General features: G+C 37.7%; 1 protein-coding gene across 1 annotated transcript in view; it reads right to left on the reverse strand.

Moving 5' to 3' along the window:
* COL17A1 (collagen type XVII alpha 1 chain) overlaps window positions 1-15,339 on the reverse strand; it is a 169,845-nt gene that overhangs the window by 97,138 nt on the left and 57,368 nt on the right. The window contains exons 18-25 of the mRNA XM_085869930.1: window positions 15,058-15,096; window positions 14,464-14,814; window positions 14,161-14,343; window positions 6,105-6,143; window positions 2,822-2,875; window positions 2,604-2,630; window positions 2,396-2,431; window positions 1,646-1,741 (exon numbers count right to left, since the gene is read on the reverse strand). Of these exons, the coding sequence (XP_085726056.1) occupies window positions 1,646-1,741; window positions 2,396-2,431; window positions 2,604-2,630; window positions 2,822-2,875; window positions 6,105-6,143; window positions 14,161-14,343; window positions 14,464-14,814; window positions 15,058-15,096 (825 nt within the window). The remainder of the gene's footprint in view (window positions 1-1,645; window positions 1,742-2,395; window positions 2,432-2,603; window positions 2,631-2,821; window positions 2,876-6,104; window positions 6,144-14,160; window positions 14,344-14,463; window positions 14,815-15,057; window positions 15,097-15,339) is intronic.

Below are 15,339 nucleotides of genomic sequence, written 5' to 3' on the forward strand. Positions count from 1 at the left end.
CAACCACCCCTCCCCTCCCCCGTAAACCTTGTTCAACCCTGATTTTTTTTAAACAGCATGAACAAACTTTGGTACATCATGGGTTATGAAAGTTGTGGTCAAGTTTCATCCAAATTGTGTGTGTGTTTGATTTTGGAGAAGAAAGCAAATACATGCAGTATTTTGGGGGGAAACCCCCCATAGTCCCCCTCAGAGCCAGATTTTTATTTTTTAAATGTCGTGAACAAACTTTAGTACATCATGGGTGATGAAGGTTGCAGTCAATTTTCATTGGAATTGCATGTGTAGTTTTTGAGGAGAATGCAAATACCTATTTTGTGGGGCAACCCCCCCAAATACCCCTTTAGGGCTCAATTTTTGTTTTAATGCCATGAACAAACTTTGGTACAAACTGGATGATGAAGGTTGTGGCGAAGTTGCATCAAATCGTGTGTGTAGTTTTATGGAAGAGGTTGCAAGTGTTTGTGGACGGACGGACTGACGACGTGCCATCCCATAAGCTCCCCAGAACTACGTTCTAGGTGAGTTAGAAACAAGGAATTTTCTGAGGCATGATATTGCTGATGATATACTCATATTTTATGTCACATCACACGTAACACAAACATTTTAATGATCCATAATTTTATGATAATAGCTAAATTCTGGGCAAACTGATTAAATTGGTTGTGGATTTGGTGCCCCCCACATCCCAGAACACGGCACCTGGGGGCAAATCCCCTCTCTACACCTCCCACAGTATGCCACTGGAAGGAGGGAGGAGAGTCAAGGTCCAAGTTCAGAGGTTTGAAAATCACTTATTTTTCTTTTCCGTTTTGTTGTTTCTCTAGCGACTTGTTCAAATTATATTTTGAAGCTTGCTTTTGCCTCTGTGACTTAGCTTTTGGTTTTACTTAGTTCTGAAGGAAACCTCAGTTTTTATGGAATATATTATTGGTGATCAAGGCTGAGCATTTTGTCCACACTGTCCTATTTTGGCCTCGCTGGGCATATAGATATTCAGAGCCTCGCTGGGCATATAGATTATGGTAGATGTGAGAACCAGTGTGGACAAACTCACTCACTGACTGGCCCACAGAATAATTCGTGATGGAAATACTTAAATTCCCGAGAATGAACACTCTAGCTCACTGTAGATCTGGATGTGGACAAACACACCTTCAGGAACAGGCACAGCTAACTTGGCCATAATCAACATTCAAGGTATAACATCGACTTCTGGTTAAATTAGACATAAAAATGTAATGGTTAAAGTCTAACTGTGCCAATGGCTGCCCGGGCACACTACTTGAGCATGTAGGCCTTGCAGTGCAGGTACCTCAGACTATGGGCTGGACTAGCCAGCTCAAAATGTTGGCGGAACCTGGGCGCATTAGTCAAGCCCATGGTTTGAGGTGTGCTGAAAGGCCTGAGAGAAAGGCTGTGAATGTTATCTTGAAATAGGATTTGCTTTGGCTGCAAATGCTGCATAGAAGCTGTGCATTGTTCATTTGTTGCTAGACAGCTCTGTTCTCGTGTAATTATCAGGGTATTTAGATTAAGTTTGTTCGAAGAATGAAGACTCATGCTTTCACTCACCAACACATAGACCAATTAAAGTAGCCTCTCCCATCTGGGACCAGACTATCCATTTTGTTCACATTACCTTGTTCGCCTTTCTGTCCTGAACCAGCTGGACCAGGAAGACCTCGCGGTCCAGGCATTCCATTGATTCCTGAAGAGCCAGGGGAACCTTCAGCACCTGGAAACACAGAAATTTATTACCACACAATGATGCTCATCACAAAATGGAACCGAAACTAGAGCAAAGTCAATAATGTGCCATCGCAAATCTCCACGGTTCCCACCTTCAGCAAAGTTGAAAGATGGCAAAAAGTTCCATTAGGAATGACCCAATATCAAATTTTGCGTTAAAAAAAAAATCTGTTTTGGCCCCTGTTAAAAGAAATTTTTTTTTACATTTTATTTCCTCTCAAGTCCACACACAATGGGGCATGAACTGGGTGTCAAATTTCAAAAAAATCGTTAAATATTTCACACGTCCCCCAATATGAATTGCATATATAAAGTTTCATTAAAAATGTCTAAAAAGTGCCTGGAATTGTATTTTTTTGTTGTTTGACCTTTTCACCCTGCTCCTGGACCATAGGGGGCAGAGCCAAAAATGGTAATGCTCTCGCATCTTCGTGCCATATGTTGATCATAACTACCAAGCTTGGGAAATTTCTGCAGAAACGTTTAGGAGATAGCGTGACGGATGAACAGAAGGACAGACAGAGCAGAGTATAATATCCCCAGCTTCAAAAAAAAGTATGGGGATAATAAATTTCATAAGACTAACAGCAACATTTACTGACAAACACAAACCTTCAGACAAATATACTGATCTACGCACCTTGGTTTCCCTTGGCACCTCGCAAGCCATCTTGGCCTGTTGGGCCAGGATAAAAAAGATTTAATGAATGAGTGAGCAAAACGATCACTGTCAAAGCAATAGTGGTTAAATGAGACTGAAACACCTCTTCCCTGTCCACAAGCCAATATAGATTGTGGTGAGGGGTGGAATTAAAGGATGGAAATGAATAAAATAAAGAGGACAATACCTGTCGGCCCATGAGCTCCAGCAATACCTGATCACACATTCAGGAACAAGAGAGAGAGAGAGCGAGAGAGTGAGAGAGAGGGAGAGAGGGAGAGAGGGGGAGAGGGAGAGAGACTTAGTGGAATCATAACTCTCTTATTTGGTAGTGACTGATATAAGTTAAATGACTGCTCTGGAAACCTCAATAAAAAGAAGGTAACAATAAAACGGATTACCCACCACGCTCGCCAGGTTGACCCATGTAGCCTCGTTCTCCTTGATCCCCCTTGGCTCCTGCAAGACACACAAGGTGTGTTTTCTCTTTTTTTCAAACAGCCAACTGGTCCTGCTGGGTAGGCCACTCGAGAACATCTACATGTGATCAAAACCTTCACGAGTAGCCACCGAATAGTAACCATGGGCCGTTTCCCATGTCTAGGCCAATGAGCGGAGGCAAGGCCTACATCATCTCATTTGGACATTCATCATAATGCTTATCTTTGGGCAAGAAAGACAATTAAATGGTGAACTTAAGAGAGCATAGCACATCTATCAATCTTGGTAGACCTCTGATGTGGAGGAACGACTCAGGCTAAAGGGACACAAAAGGCACAGAGTCACCTACCTTGAAGGTAATGGTGTCCCTTTTGTCCCTCTACCATGAACATAACTGTGATCCCATTTATCGCTCTACCTCAAAGGTAACTGGGTGGTCCTCACACTCTGCTGTTGGTGTGCTTTTTCACTTTCCACTGTGTTTGACTGCTCTGTTACATTCATCCAAGAGCCTCGACTTTGTGGAGAAAAAAAACAACTTTTAATTTCCTTCGGCTTCAAAATCATACTAAAATATGTAATTTGTTGTCTGTCTATCTATCTGATGTCTGTCTGCGATACATTCGGTCATTACTGATCCAATTTTAACCAAACTTGCCAGAGGGACTAGGGGTCACATGACAGAGGTTGTAGCAACTTCATTTGCCCCCCCCTCTCCAGGAGGGTTTTCCACCTTGGATGAACTCTGTGTTGAGGTGTATAAATTGCTTATCCTGGCATTTCGTGGAACACAACTACTGGAAGTAAAAAAAAATATTATAAGCAACAACTATTCAGTCAATTCTGTCCAACATATGATTTCCTTTTGAAACAACCGCTACTGTTGTTTAACATTAAACCGAAAGATATTTGAAGGAAATCCAACGTCCTTGAAGTATTCTTTGCTTATTGCATCCACCACAGATTCACACATCCAAGCTGTCTCAACTTGCTAGGTCTCTAGTTTGAGAGATCATGGTGAATTGACAGAGAAGTCATGTCCGACTTCTGGTGACATTCGTGATCAGATTTCTCCAAACATCGCAATCCTGCACTGCTTTCCGATCTCTTGCAGAGACAGCTTGGTTGTAGCCTTTACCCTGTCCATTCAGCACATACGAGGTCTGCTTTCACTGTCCATGAATCACAACCATAAATTTTAACTGGAAATAGGTGAACATTCCACAGACTCTTCATGCTTTGTATTGTCACATCTTTGTATTTCCTGATCTTTGTCAATGCTGACATTTCTGTTTACCCCAATTTTATCCATCTCTTAATTTTTCCACCACATTCTCCACTCACTTCAAGCTAAGAACCCAGAAAGATGAAACTTTACACTATTGTCACATGATTGTCTCCCAATCTGAGCACATCAATCTTCACAGTTGACAAGATTTTAGTCTTCTTGAATCTTCTGAACAAGTCTGCTTTGAGTTTATTTTATAAACAAGGCAATTATTAAAGTCTTTCATGAATTATAAGCATAATTTCTCATTTGCTTGACCAGAGATTTGTCATTTGCAAAATTTTATAATTTACACAAATCAGGGCACTTTTAATTATATCCTGTTGTGTTGTTATAAAGAAAATCTCATAAGAATTCACAAAGAATGAATGAACAATTTGATTCACTTCCATTGGATATATATATATATATATATATATATATATATATATATATATATATATATATATATATATATATATATATATATATATATATATATATATATATATATATATATATATACATATATACAAGGTCCGGCTAAAAAGTAATGGGACTGAGCCTGCTGCATGCTCCAATTACACAACTTGAATGAACAGGTTGCGTCACAGTATTTCGCAACATTCCGGCAATATATATGATTAGTGATGGTTGACTGCGCTCAGTATGAGATTTTTTACAGGTCGTGCTTTACACATCCAGTCTGAGTCTTCTGCGCTATGAGTCGTGAGCAGAGAGCCAATCTGAAGTTTCTTGCCAAGCTTGGCAAAACACCTTCCGAATCCTTCGCAATGCTGCAGCAAGTCTACGGGGAAGAAACGATGTCATGGACACATGCAATTGAATGCCACAAGAGGTTCAAAGAGGGACAGGAAGAGGTTGAAGATGATCCACGGTCTGGAAGACCTTCAACGAGCAGAACGGTGGACAACATCGAGCGTGTGAAGCAGATGGTGCGCACAGATCATCGACTCACGGTGCGGATGATTGCTGAGGAACTTTCCATCAACAAGGACACTGTCTGGAGCATCATCACTGAAAATCTCGAAATGCGCAAGGAGTGTGCAAAGATGGTCCCCAAGCTGTTGTCAGAGAACTAAAAAAACAGCAAAGAGTCACTTTCTGTCAAGAAATTATCGAGCACCTCGAGGATGATCCAGATCTGCTCGGGAGAATCATTACTGGAGATGAATCGTGTATATTCGAATACGATCCTGAGATTAAACGGCAGAGTTGTCAGTGGAAAAGTCCAGCATCACCAGGACCAAAGAAAGCAAGGATGTCGAAGTCGAAGGTCAAGATGATGCTCATCACGTTTTTTGACATCAAGGGCATCGTCCACTTTGAGTTTCTACCACAGGGTCAAACAGTGAATCAATACATGTACAAGGAGATCCTCCGGCGCCTCATGAGATCAGTCCGGGACAAGAGGAGGGATCTATGGGGGAACAACGCCTGGGTGCTCCACCATGACAATGCCCCTGTTCACAGTGCCCTGATCATCCGACAGTTTCTGGTGGAGAGGAACGTGCCAACTCTGGAGCAACCCCCGTATTCGCCAGACTTGGCCCATTGTAATTTTTTCCTCTTCCCCAAGCTCAAGGGGGTGATCAAGGGGACACAATTTCCTAAAGTGGAGGCCATCAAAACGGCCGTGACGATGGAGCTCGAGAGGATTCCAGAAGAAGCCTTCCTGGGGTGCATCAAAGCATGGAAGAAGAGGATGGACAAGTGTGTTAGACTGGAGGGAAACTATTTTGAAAGGGAAATGCTGTGATTTCAATATATTTTTTGGAATAAAAGTTCTATGAAGTCAGTCCCGTTACTTTTTAGATGGACCATATATGTATGTATGTATATATATATATATATATATATATATATATATATATATATATATATATATATATATATATATATATATATATATATATATATATATATATATATATATATCTATATCGCTGCATGAATTACCTGTTTCACCCTTTTGCCCTTGTGGTCCTTGTAGATGTGCTGAAGAAGACAAAAAAATAAACAGGACATCAATGATAAACACATACTTTTCCACCAACTTAATATTTATACATTCATTTCAATAAAGATGAAAATTAGTGGCCAAGTGCCCTGTGATGTTCTGACCCCTTCCGATTTTCCAATTGTAAAAAAGGCCATGTATTCTGGCTCAGAGGCAGAGATGTGCTTGGACTCTTGAGGCAATCTCTTCTTTCCACATATATGTGTTTTTGTATAATAAACAATCCGTTAAATTATAAAGGGTTTGCTCTATTGGTTGAAAATCTCCACGACAGTGCAAATTCAACTAAATATAAGTACAACTTAAACTAAACATAAGTACAAATTCAACAAAACACAAGTATAAATTAAACTAAACATAAGAACAAATTAAACTAAACAGAAGTGCAATTTCAATTGAACATAAGTACAAATTAAACTAAACATTCATACAAATTAAACTAAATTCAAGCACAAATTAAACTAAACATAAGTACAAATTAAACTAAATCTTCGTATAAATTAAACTAAATCTTCGTACAAACTAAACTAAACACAAGTACAAATTAAACTAGACATAAGTATAAATTAAACAAAACATAAGTGCAAATTTAACTAAAGAACAAATTAACTAAACATTAGAACAAATTAAACTAAACATAAGTATAGATTGAACTCGGGAAAAGAACAAATTAAACTAAACGTAAGTAGAAATTAAACTAAACATAAGAACAAATTAAACGAAACATGAGTACAAATGAAACTAAACATGAGTACAAATTAAACTAAACGTTCATATAAATTAAAAAAATGTTCGTGTAAATTAAACAAAAGATAAGTACAAATTAAACAAAAGATAAGTACAAAATTAAACAAAAGATAAGTACAAATTAAACGAAACATAAGTATAAATTGAATTAAACAGACTCACTTAATTATGAGACTCACTATTTCTTTAAATTATCAGATTTCACAACATATTTCGACACTTTGGCCGGACGATATCTGATCCTCAAAACGGAAATAATATTTCGATGATATACTTCAATTAGTCCATGAGAGTAGATCGTGGAAAATCATATATAATGCATGAAATCACTCCAAGTTTCTAATTTGAAAACGATAATACTTACAAAGGTGATGTTTCCAGCAATTCATTGCTATGATGAACAGGCATTCAATAATATGAGTGAGGAAAGTGAAAAAAACTTTATCATTAAGAAATCGTTGTGGCCTGTTATATGTCAAAGCATGGTTGAGCAGGCCAAAACACATGGCGGCTTCAGACCCAAGCAAGGTTACCCAGGAAAAGCCTCAAAACCCCAGAGAGCGAGGTGGCCGAGGACCGCCTGATGAAGGATATAATTAAGTAAGGCTGTTAATTATCTTCAAAAGGGGTGTTTTAATTATCTTAAACCCAATTTTCAGTCATGCACTTCCTTGGAGTTTTCTTGGTATGGATGCAAAGTTTCAGCCCACTCTGTTTTATGGTTTTGGAGTTATAGAGGATACACACATACATACATACATCCATACATACATACATACATACATACATACATACACACACATGTATAGTTAAGATAATTATGATAATTATGAGGGTTCCAAGACGACAAGGTTGGGAAACCTATTATTACCTTCACCACCAAAGGTGAAGGGGGTTATTTTTTCACCCCTTTCTATCCGTCTGTCTGTTTGTCTTTTTTTCTGTTTGTCTGTCTGTTTATCGCCTGCAGGTCACAATTTTAAAACGATCTTCTGAAACTTCACCACATGATCGAGTTTGTCATAAGGAAGAAACTTATTGTTTTTGAGGTGAAACAGTCAAAAGGTCAAAAGAGGCCAAAGTTCAACAACTTTGGTGAGATTTCTAAAATCCTCAATTTTCATCCGATTGACTTGAAATTTGAAGAGGATTTATATTTCAGGTCATTGAATTCAACCAGCCAATTATTTTCGAGGTCAACATAGACTCAAGGTCAACATCGGCCAAATTTCTGAAATTGTCAATTTTCATTCAATTCACTTGAAATTTGAAGAGGAGTTGCATATTTAGTGATTTCATTCAAACACCAATTATTTTTGATGTCAAATTTGTTTGATGGATTTTGCAAGTATCATGCTCTGCACGACATCTTGTTATTCTGTCTATCTGTTTGTCTGTTTGTTTGTCACCTATAGGTCACAATTTTAAACCAATATTCACGAAACTTCACCACATGGTGGAGTTTGTCATAAGGAAGAAATCTACTATTTTGGAGGTCAAAAGGTCAAAAGGTCAACATTGGCTAAAGGTCAACAACTTCGGTGAGATTTTTTAAATCCGAAATTTTCATCAGATTGACTGGAAATTTGAAGAGGATTTATATTTCAGCGAACTGAATTCAACCAGTCAATTATTTTTGAGGTCAATATGGAACAAAAGGTCAACATAGACCCAAGGTCAACAACTAAGGTGGTATTTCTAAAATCCTCAATTTTCATCGAATTGACTTGAAATTTGAAGACGATATATATTTCAGGTCACTGAATTCAAGCAGTCCATTATTTTTGAGGTCAGCATCGACCAAAAGGTCAACATAGACCCAAGGTCAGTCAACATGGGCCGAATTTCTGAAATTGTCAATTTTCATCCAATTAGCTTGAAATTTGTAGAGGAGTTGCATAATTGGTGATCTAATTCAGCCACCAATTATTTTTGAGGTCAAATTTGTTTGATGGATTTGGCAAGTATCGTGCTCTGCATGGCGTATTCTTGTTATCTTGCCAAAACGAAGTTTTTGCAAGATATGTTAGTCAGCTTGTATGTTTTCTTTTTTGTTGTTGTTTTTTTTTGTTTATTTGTTTGTCTGTAATCACGTATAAAAAAATTCTGCAGAGCACAGTTATCATTGGTTATTTTTGTAACTTCGCATATCAGAGGCCTATAGAGGTCCCTCTCAGTGCACAAAATTTTGAAGGTCAAGGTCAAAGGTCAAGGTCACTGTCGCAAATCAGGGGCGTCGACGAAACCCTTATTTTTTGAGTAATTTTGATCGGATCGTCTTCAACCTTCATGGGAATATAGTTCATGGTCTGGCACTCAGTTGATTAATTTTTGGTGGCGATTGGCCTTGACCTTCATGATTAGCGCCTCAGCTCAAACATATTTGACCCCAAGGTCAAATTTTCAAGTTTTTTTTTTTTTTTTGTATACCTTGGTCGAGGCTCGTATGAGAGCTAACACACAACTCACAGCAAGTTTTAGGAACAATATCGTGTAGTACCTCAAATTGAACACCTCGATGAGTGCTTTCTAGATATGTCAAGCTTGAGACATTATGACGTCATTTGGTGACGTTATGAGGCAAAGGCATATTTTTCATGGTTACTCTGTAGAACGATTCTCATCAGAATCTCTCGTAGGCAGATATTCCTCAAGGAGTTGCTCCTGGTGGATAGCAGCTCTGTTCACCTCAGTGTGACCTTAAAGAAGTCACACGCGGTCACCTTTTGGCAAGATACGGGTCACCCTGCGGGTGACATTGGTTTATTTTATTTTATTTTTTTGTCTGTAATCACGTATCGATCACTCTGCAGAGCACAGTTATCATTGGAAATTTTTTAACTTCGCATATCAGAGTCCTATAGAGGTCCCTTTCAGCGCATAAAATTTTCAAGGTCAAGGTCAAAGGTCAAGGTCACTTTATCGCAAATCAGGGGAGTCTACGAAACCCTTATTGTTTGAGTAATTTTGATCGGATCGTCTTCAAACTTCATGGGAATATAGTTCATGGTCTGGCACTCAGCTGATTAATTTTTGGTGGCGATCAGCCTTGACCTTCATGGTTTGCACTGGAGGTCGAAAGTTTTTGACCCCAAGGTCAAATTTTGAAATCTTAGACACCATATCGAGTAATACCTCATATGAAAGCGCTTGATAAGTGCTTTCCAGATCTGTCAAAAGTTTGACGCTATGACGTCATTTGATGACGTCATGACGAAAAAACGGATTTTTCATGAAAATTTTATTTCCTCAGTTCTCATCAAAATCTCTTGATATTTCATGTACAATGGTCCTGGAGAGATACCATTAACCGTACGAAAATATAAAGGTCAAGGTCAAAGGTCAAGGTCACAAAAAGGTCAAGCATCAAGGTCGACAAAAGCCTTATTTTTTGAGTAACTGTAATTGAATAAATAAGTCACTCATGTTCACATTTTGGCAAGATACTGGTCACCCTGGGGGTGACATTGGTTTATTATTTTGTCTGTCTGTCTGTTTGTCTGATGCCTACAGGTCACAATTTTCAACCGACCTTCACGAAACTTCACCACATGGTAGAGTTTGTCAGAAGGAAGAAGCCTGTTGTTTTTGAGGTCAAAAGGTCAAAAGGTCGAAAGGTCAACAACTTCAGTGACATTTTAAAAATCCTCAATTTTCATCCGATTGACTGGAAATTTGAACGGGATTTTTTATTTCAGGTCACCAAATTCAACCAGTCAATTATTTTTGAGGTCAATATAGAACAAAAGATCAACATAGTCCCAAGGTCAATAACTCAGGTGGTATTTCTAAAATCCTCAATTTTCATCCGATTGATTTGAAATTTGAAGAGGATTTTCAAATCACGTCACTGAATTCAAGCAATAATTATTTTGAGGTCCACATAGGCCAAACGATCAATATAGGCCGAATTTCTAGAATCCACAATTTTCATCCGATTCACTTCAAATTTGAAGAGGAGTTGCATATTTGGTCATTGAATTCAACCACCAATTACTTTTGAAGTCAAATTTGTTTTATGGATTTTGCAAGTGTTGTGCTCTGCACGACGTTTTCTTGTTGTTTGTCTGTCCGTTTGTTTGTTTGTTTGTTTGTTTATCCGCACAGAACTTTCGTGTTTTTCTCCGAAAACTGCTTGTTGGATTGAGACGAAATTTTCACCATTGGTGCGACTACTCATGCAGAATGTTTTTTTTGCAAAACTTTGGACCTCTCTATCTCTGAAACCGCACCAAGGAAGAAATTTAAACTTGGCACATAGCAAGTACTCCTCATGGGGAATGAGTGTGATTATTTTTATGCCATCATAGGTGCCTTCATTATGACGCCATAATTGCATATTTAGAACGCTACATCCGATGAGTATGAAAATTTCTGAGGTCATCTTGGGATAAAATGACATCATCGGTCACATGATTTGGCAGCCATATTGTTTTTACAAAAAAAAACCTTCAAAAATCATATTCTCCAAAATGGCTGAACAGATTGGGGGCAAACTTTACACATGTGACCGCCTATCTATTTGGAACAAAAGCTTTACAAATATGATGTCATATGTCACATGGTTTGGCAGCCATATTCAATTTACCCTGAAATATATAAAATCAACTTCTCCACAATGGCTGGACAGATCGAGGGGAAATTTCACACATATGTTCCCCAAGGCATGCGTGTATAAAATTGTTAAGGAATAATTGATGTCACATAGGTTAGCAGCCATATTGGATTTAAGAAAAGTATTAAATAATGTTTTCTCTGGAACTGCTTAATTAATCGACATGAAACTTCATAATTGTGATGTAGTAGTGATGTGAAATGCATGTTTTAAATTTCAACTTCATCGAGCACATGGTCTGACATCCAGAATTATTTAGTTTTTTTGATCTGGGGTTTTTTTTTGATCTGGGGGGTTTTTTTGTTTGTTTGTTTTTTAATAAGGCTCACTTGGCTGTGGCTGGATGGGTTTAAGTATATAGAAGTAGCAGCTGATATGCAAATCCTATCCAGATTCTGCCTGATGACTTCAACTTTTCTTTGTGCTCGTTTGGGTTCCTTCCGATTACTCCAATCCTGGACTGTTCCTATTTGGTCTTTCATTTGATTTGAATTGGATTCATTTTAATCCCATTCTGAATTCAATTGAATGATAATAAAAACGTCATGGGCCAGGGTCACGTGTCCGATCAAAGTGGGGTTGCATCAAAGCAGGACGTCTTGGTACCCAGTCATCACTGCCAGCAGTTATAAAGTGAAAGTTCTAATTATGTCTCTAATTAATTACATAACACACCAGGGCACAAACGCCACACAAAATGCACCACACAAAACTACAGAAACACCACACAACACACCACACAAAAGTCCTGGTGAGGGTCTGCAATCTCTGATTTGATTACTCTTTTTCTTATTTATTGAAATTGATCAAAAATATGGGCAAAACATTGTAGTTCGAGTGATTTACAAACCTCCAAATGTTAATTCTGATAATTTTATAAATACATTCGATATATTATTTAATGGTATGTTCTCAGATAATAAATCCTTGTTTATTATAGGTGATTTCAACATAATGTAATTTACTCAACTCAACACTATCAATTCACTCCTGAAGTAACTTTTGTTTACCCTTAATCAATAGACCAACTCGCATTACGAGATCCACAGCTACAGTGATGAATAATTTATTAACCAATCAATACGAGTTACTGATAACCAGCGGTGTGTTTTATTGTGATATAACCGATCATCTACCTGTGTTTCAAATTACACTTTGAAATTATATTGGCTGTCTTAAAAAAGGTGCAGAAACTAATACTTTCACTTCATATGGACTCTGATTCTACAAATTCTGACCAATTTAAGAATACGTGAGACGGTTAGAAGAAACAAATTGAGAGGATATTTTGTCGCTTGAGGCCCCTAATGAAGCTTATAATACATTCGAATTAAGATTATGATACTTGTATGATAATTGTTTCCCAATTTGTAATTCTAAAAGCAAAAGTGTAAAATTAAAACCCTGGATGATTGACTGGTTTGTTAAAATCGATTAAGTACAAGATGAGGTTGTACAAGAAACAAAAAAATACTCCAAAAACTTTCAACTGTTAACAAATGCAAATTTAAACAATTTCGAAATTTGTTGAATCGTTGATTAGACAAGCAAAACAAAATTACGACACTTCAAAGAGAAGTTCTCCAAATTTAATTCAAATATTAAAGGAAACTCATCAATCACCAATTCATTTATTATCAAAAAGAAACATGAAGATTTGAATAACATAATAATGAATTGTAATGTATAAACGACAACAAATACTGAAAAAAATTCTGGTGCTATTCATGAGTTATATATATATGTATATATATTTCCCACTGAAACAGGTCCTTCACTAGATAGCTCAATTCCACCAAGTCAAGTTGATTTTTTAAATGCTATTTGAATGACCCTTAGTTTAATTCTCTGTTTTTACCCCACAACCAAATTGGAAGTCTGTGATATTGTTTGTTCATTCAAAAATAGTGAGGCCTCTAGTTTGGATGAGTTGAGTCTGAAAGTAATTAAATCAGTTATTGTGCACACCAGGAAGCCATTATGTCATATCTTCAATTTTTCTTTAAACAAAGGCATTTTCCCTTGCAAATTTAGAATCGCTTTCTTTTCTTTTCTTTCTATTCTTTCTGAATTGCTTTCTTTTCTTTTTTATATGCTGATGACATGAATATTTTGTATTGTGATAAAAATTTTGATTCTTTATTTGATATTGTAAATGAGAATCTCTTAAAAGTATATGATTGGTTTAAAGATAAGAGGTTGTCTGTTAACTCAAATAAATGTAATTGTATTGTCTTTAGTAAAAAAAAACTTTAAATGCACCGATTCAACTACTATTTTAAAAATAATTTTAATGGAAATCACCCCAAACAAGGCATAAAGCCACTCTTGGTAAAATGGGCTTAGAAATGTCCATCACAATTCTGATTCAATTTTGAGAGTTGAAGAGACCAAGTTTCTGGGGGTAGATATCCATGCCAAACTTTCTTGGAAATATCATGTTCAGGAAATCACAAAGAAAGTCGCAAAAAATGTCAGCATAATCTAGATATTGAATTATTTGCTCCCAAACACAATAGTTAGATAGCTGAAGGAGGTACAAGTGAAGAATAAAGCAATTTAAATGCTTTCTTTATACCTGTTGCTTTTCTTGAAAGAAATAAACGTTTTGATTTTAATTTGATTTGTCTCACCTCGTATATCACTGGTTAACAACTGTTTGTGAACCTCCTTGGTGACAACATCTGGAAGATTGCCTGTGGCTAAGTGATTGCCATTTGGACCAGCAATGAGTTTTGAAACAATGGTGTTGCCATCAACCCCATGATATTTCTCCAGTTCATTCACACGCTTCTTCAGAGAGCTCACATCACTTGCTGAGATGAGATTTGCGAAAAAGGGGGGAAACATGGATCAGATAATAGTTATGGCTAAAATTAGAAATGCTACAACAGTTAGTGCTGGATGTGGTGGCAGAGTAATCATAGCTAACTTACCTAGGGAAAGCAGGCCTGCAAGTAGGCCCAACAAAAAGAGCCAAGTGAGAAGCAATGCAAGCAGATAGGTCCACCAGTTGCACCATGAACAGCAGGAACCACATGGGCCCTTTGATTTCCTTTTTCCTCCACCCCCCCAGTTAGCTGTTCCGTTGCCTCCACCATTCCAGGCAGGTGTCCCAGTACCTCCACCATTCCAGGCAGGTGTCCCAGTGCCTCCAGCATTCCAGGCAGGTGTCCCAGTGCCTCCAGCATTCCAGGCAGGTGTCCCAGTGCCTCCAGCATTCCAGGCAGATGTCCCAGGGCCATTCTCCAAGGCATCGCCTTTGTTAAACTCCACTGATCTCGTTTCTGAGTGACATACATTTATTTATTTTGATTGATATTTCCTGTCTGTTCACATAACTTTGTTAAGACTCAGTTTCTTCAGTATGACCCTGGAACCCATTCTTAGCTTTATCAATGAATTCACAGGGGATCTTGTGTTGGATATGTCTTTGTACATATCTACCGAAGAATTAATGAGAACATGAGTGTTTGCTCACTCAAAATGCGTCCAGCAAGACGTGATTCACAAAAAACACTTCCACTCACCAACTGATGCAGCCTTGTCCTTTACGACTGTGGATGTGTCTGCAAATTACATAAACCCTTCTTAATTGAATGCACACATGCACATGCATGAATATTATGCACAATCTGAAGCTCCATACTTCAAGATATTTTCAGAGGAAGATATTTGAGCCCATCTTCTCTGAAATGAAAGAACAGTCAAATCCATTGTTCATTCTATGCTCCCACCATTTTTATTCTTTTCCCATTTATCGAGGCTAATGGAAGAGCTGAGATACTTCATTCACATTGGCGTTTCGTCCA

This window comes from Eptatretus burgeri, chromosome 1 (assembly GCF_056783735.1).
Source record: "Eptatretus burgeri isolate ZD-2024b chromosome 1, Ebu_testis_v1, whole genome shotgun sequence".
NCBI classification, from domain to species: Eukaryota; Metazoa; Chordata; class Myxini; order Myxiniformes; family Myxinidae; genus Eptatretus; species Eptatretus burgeri.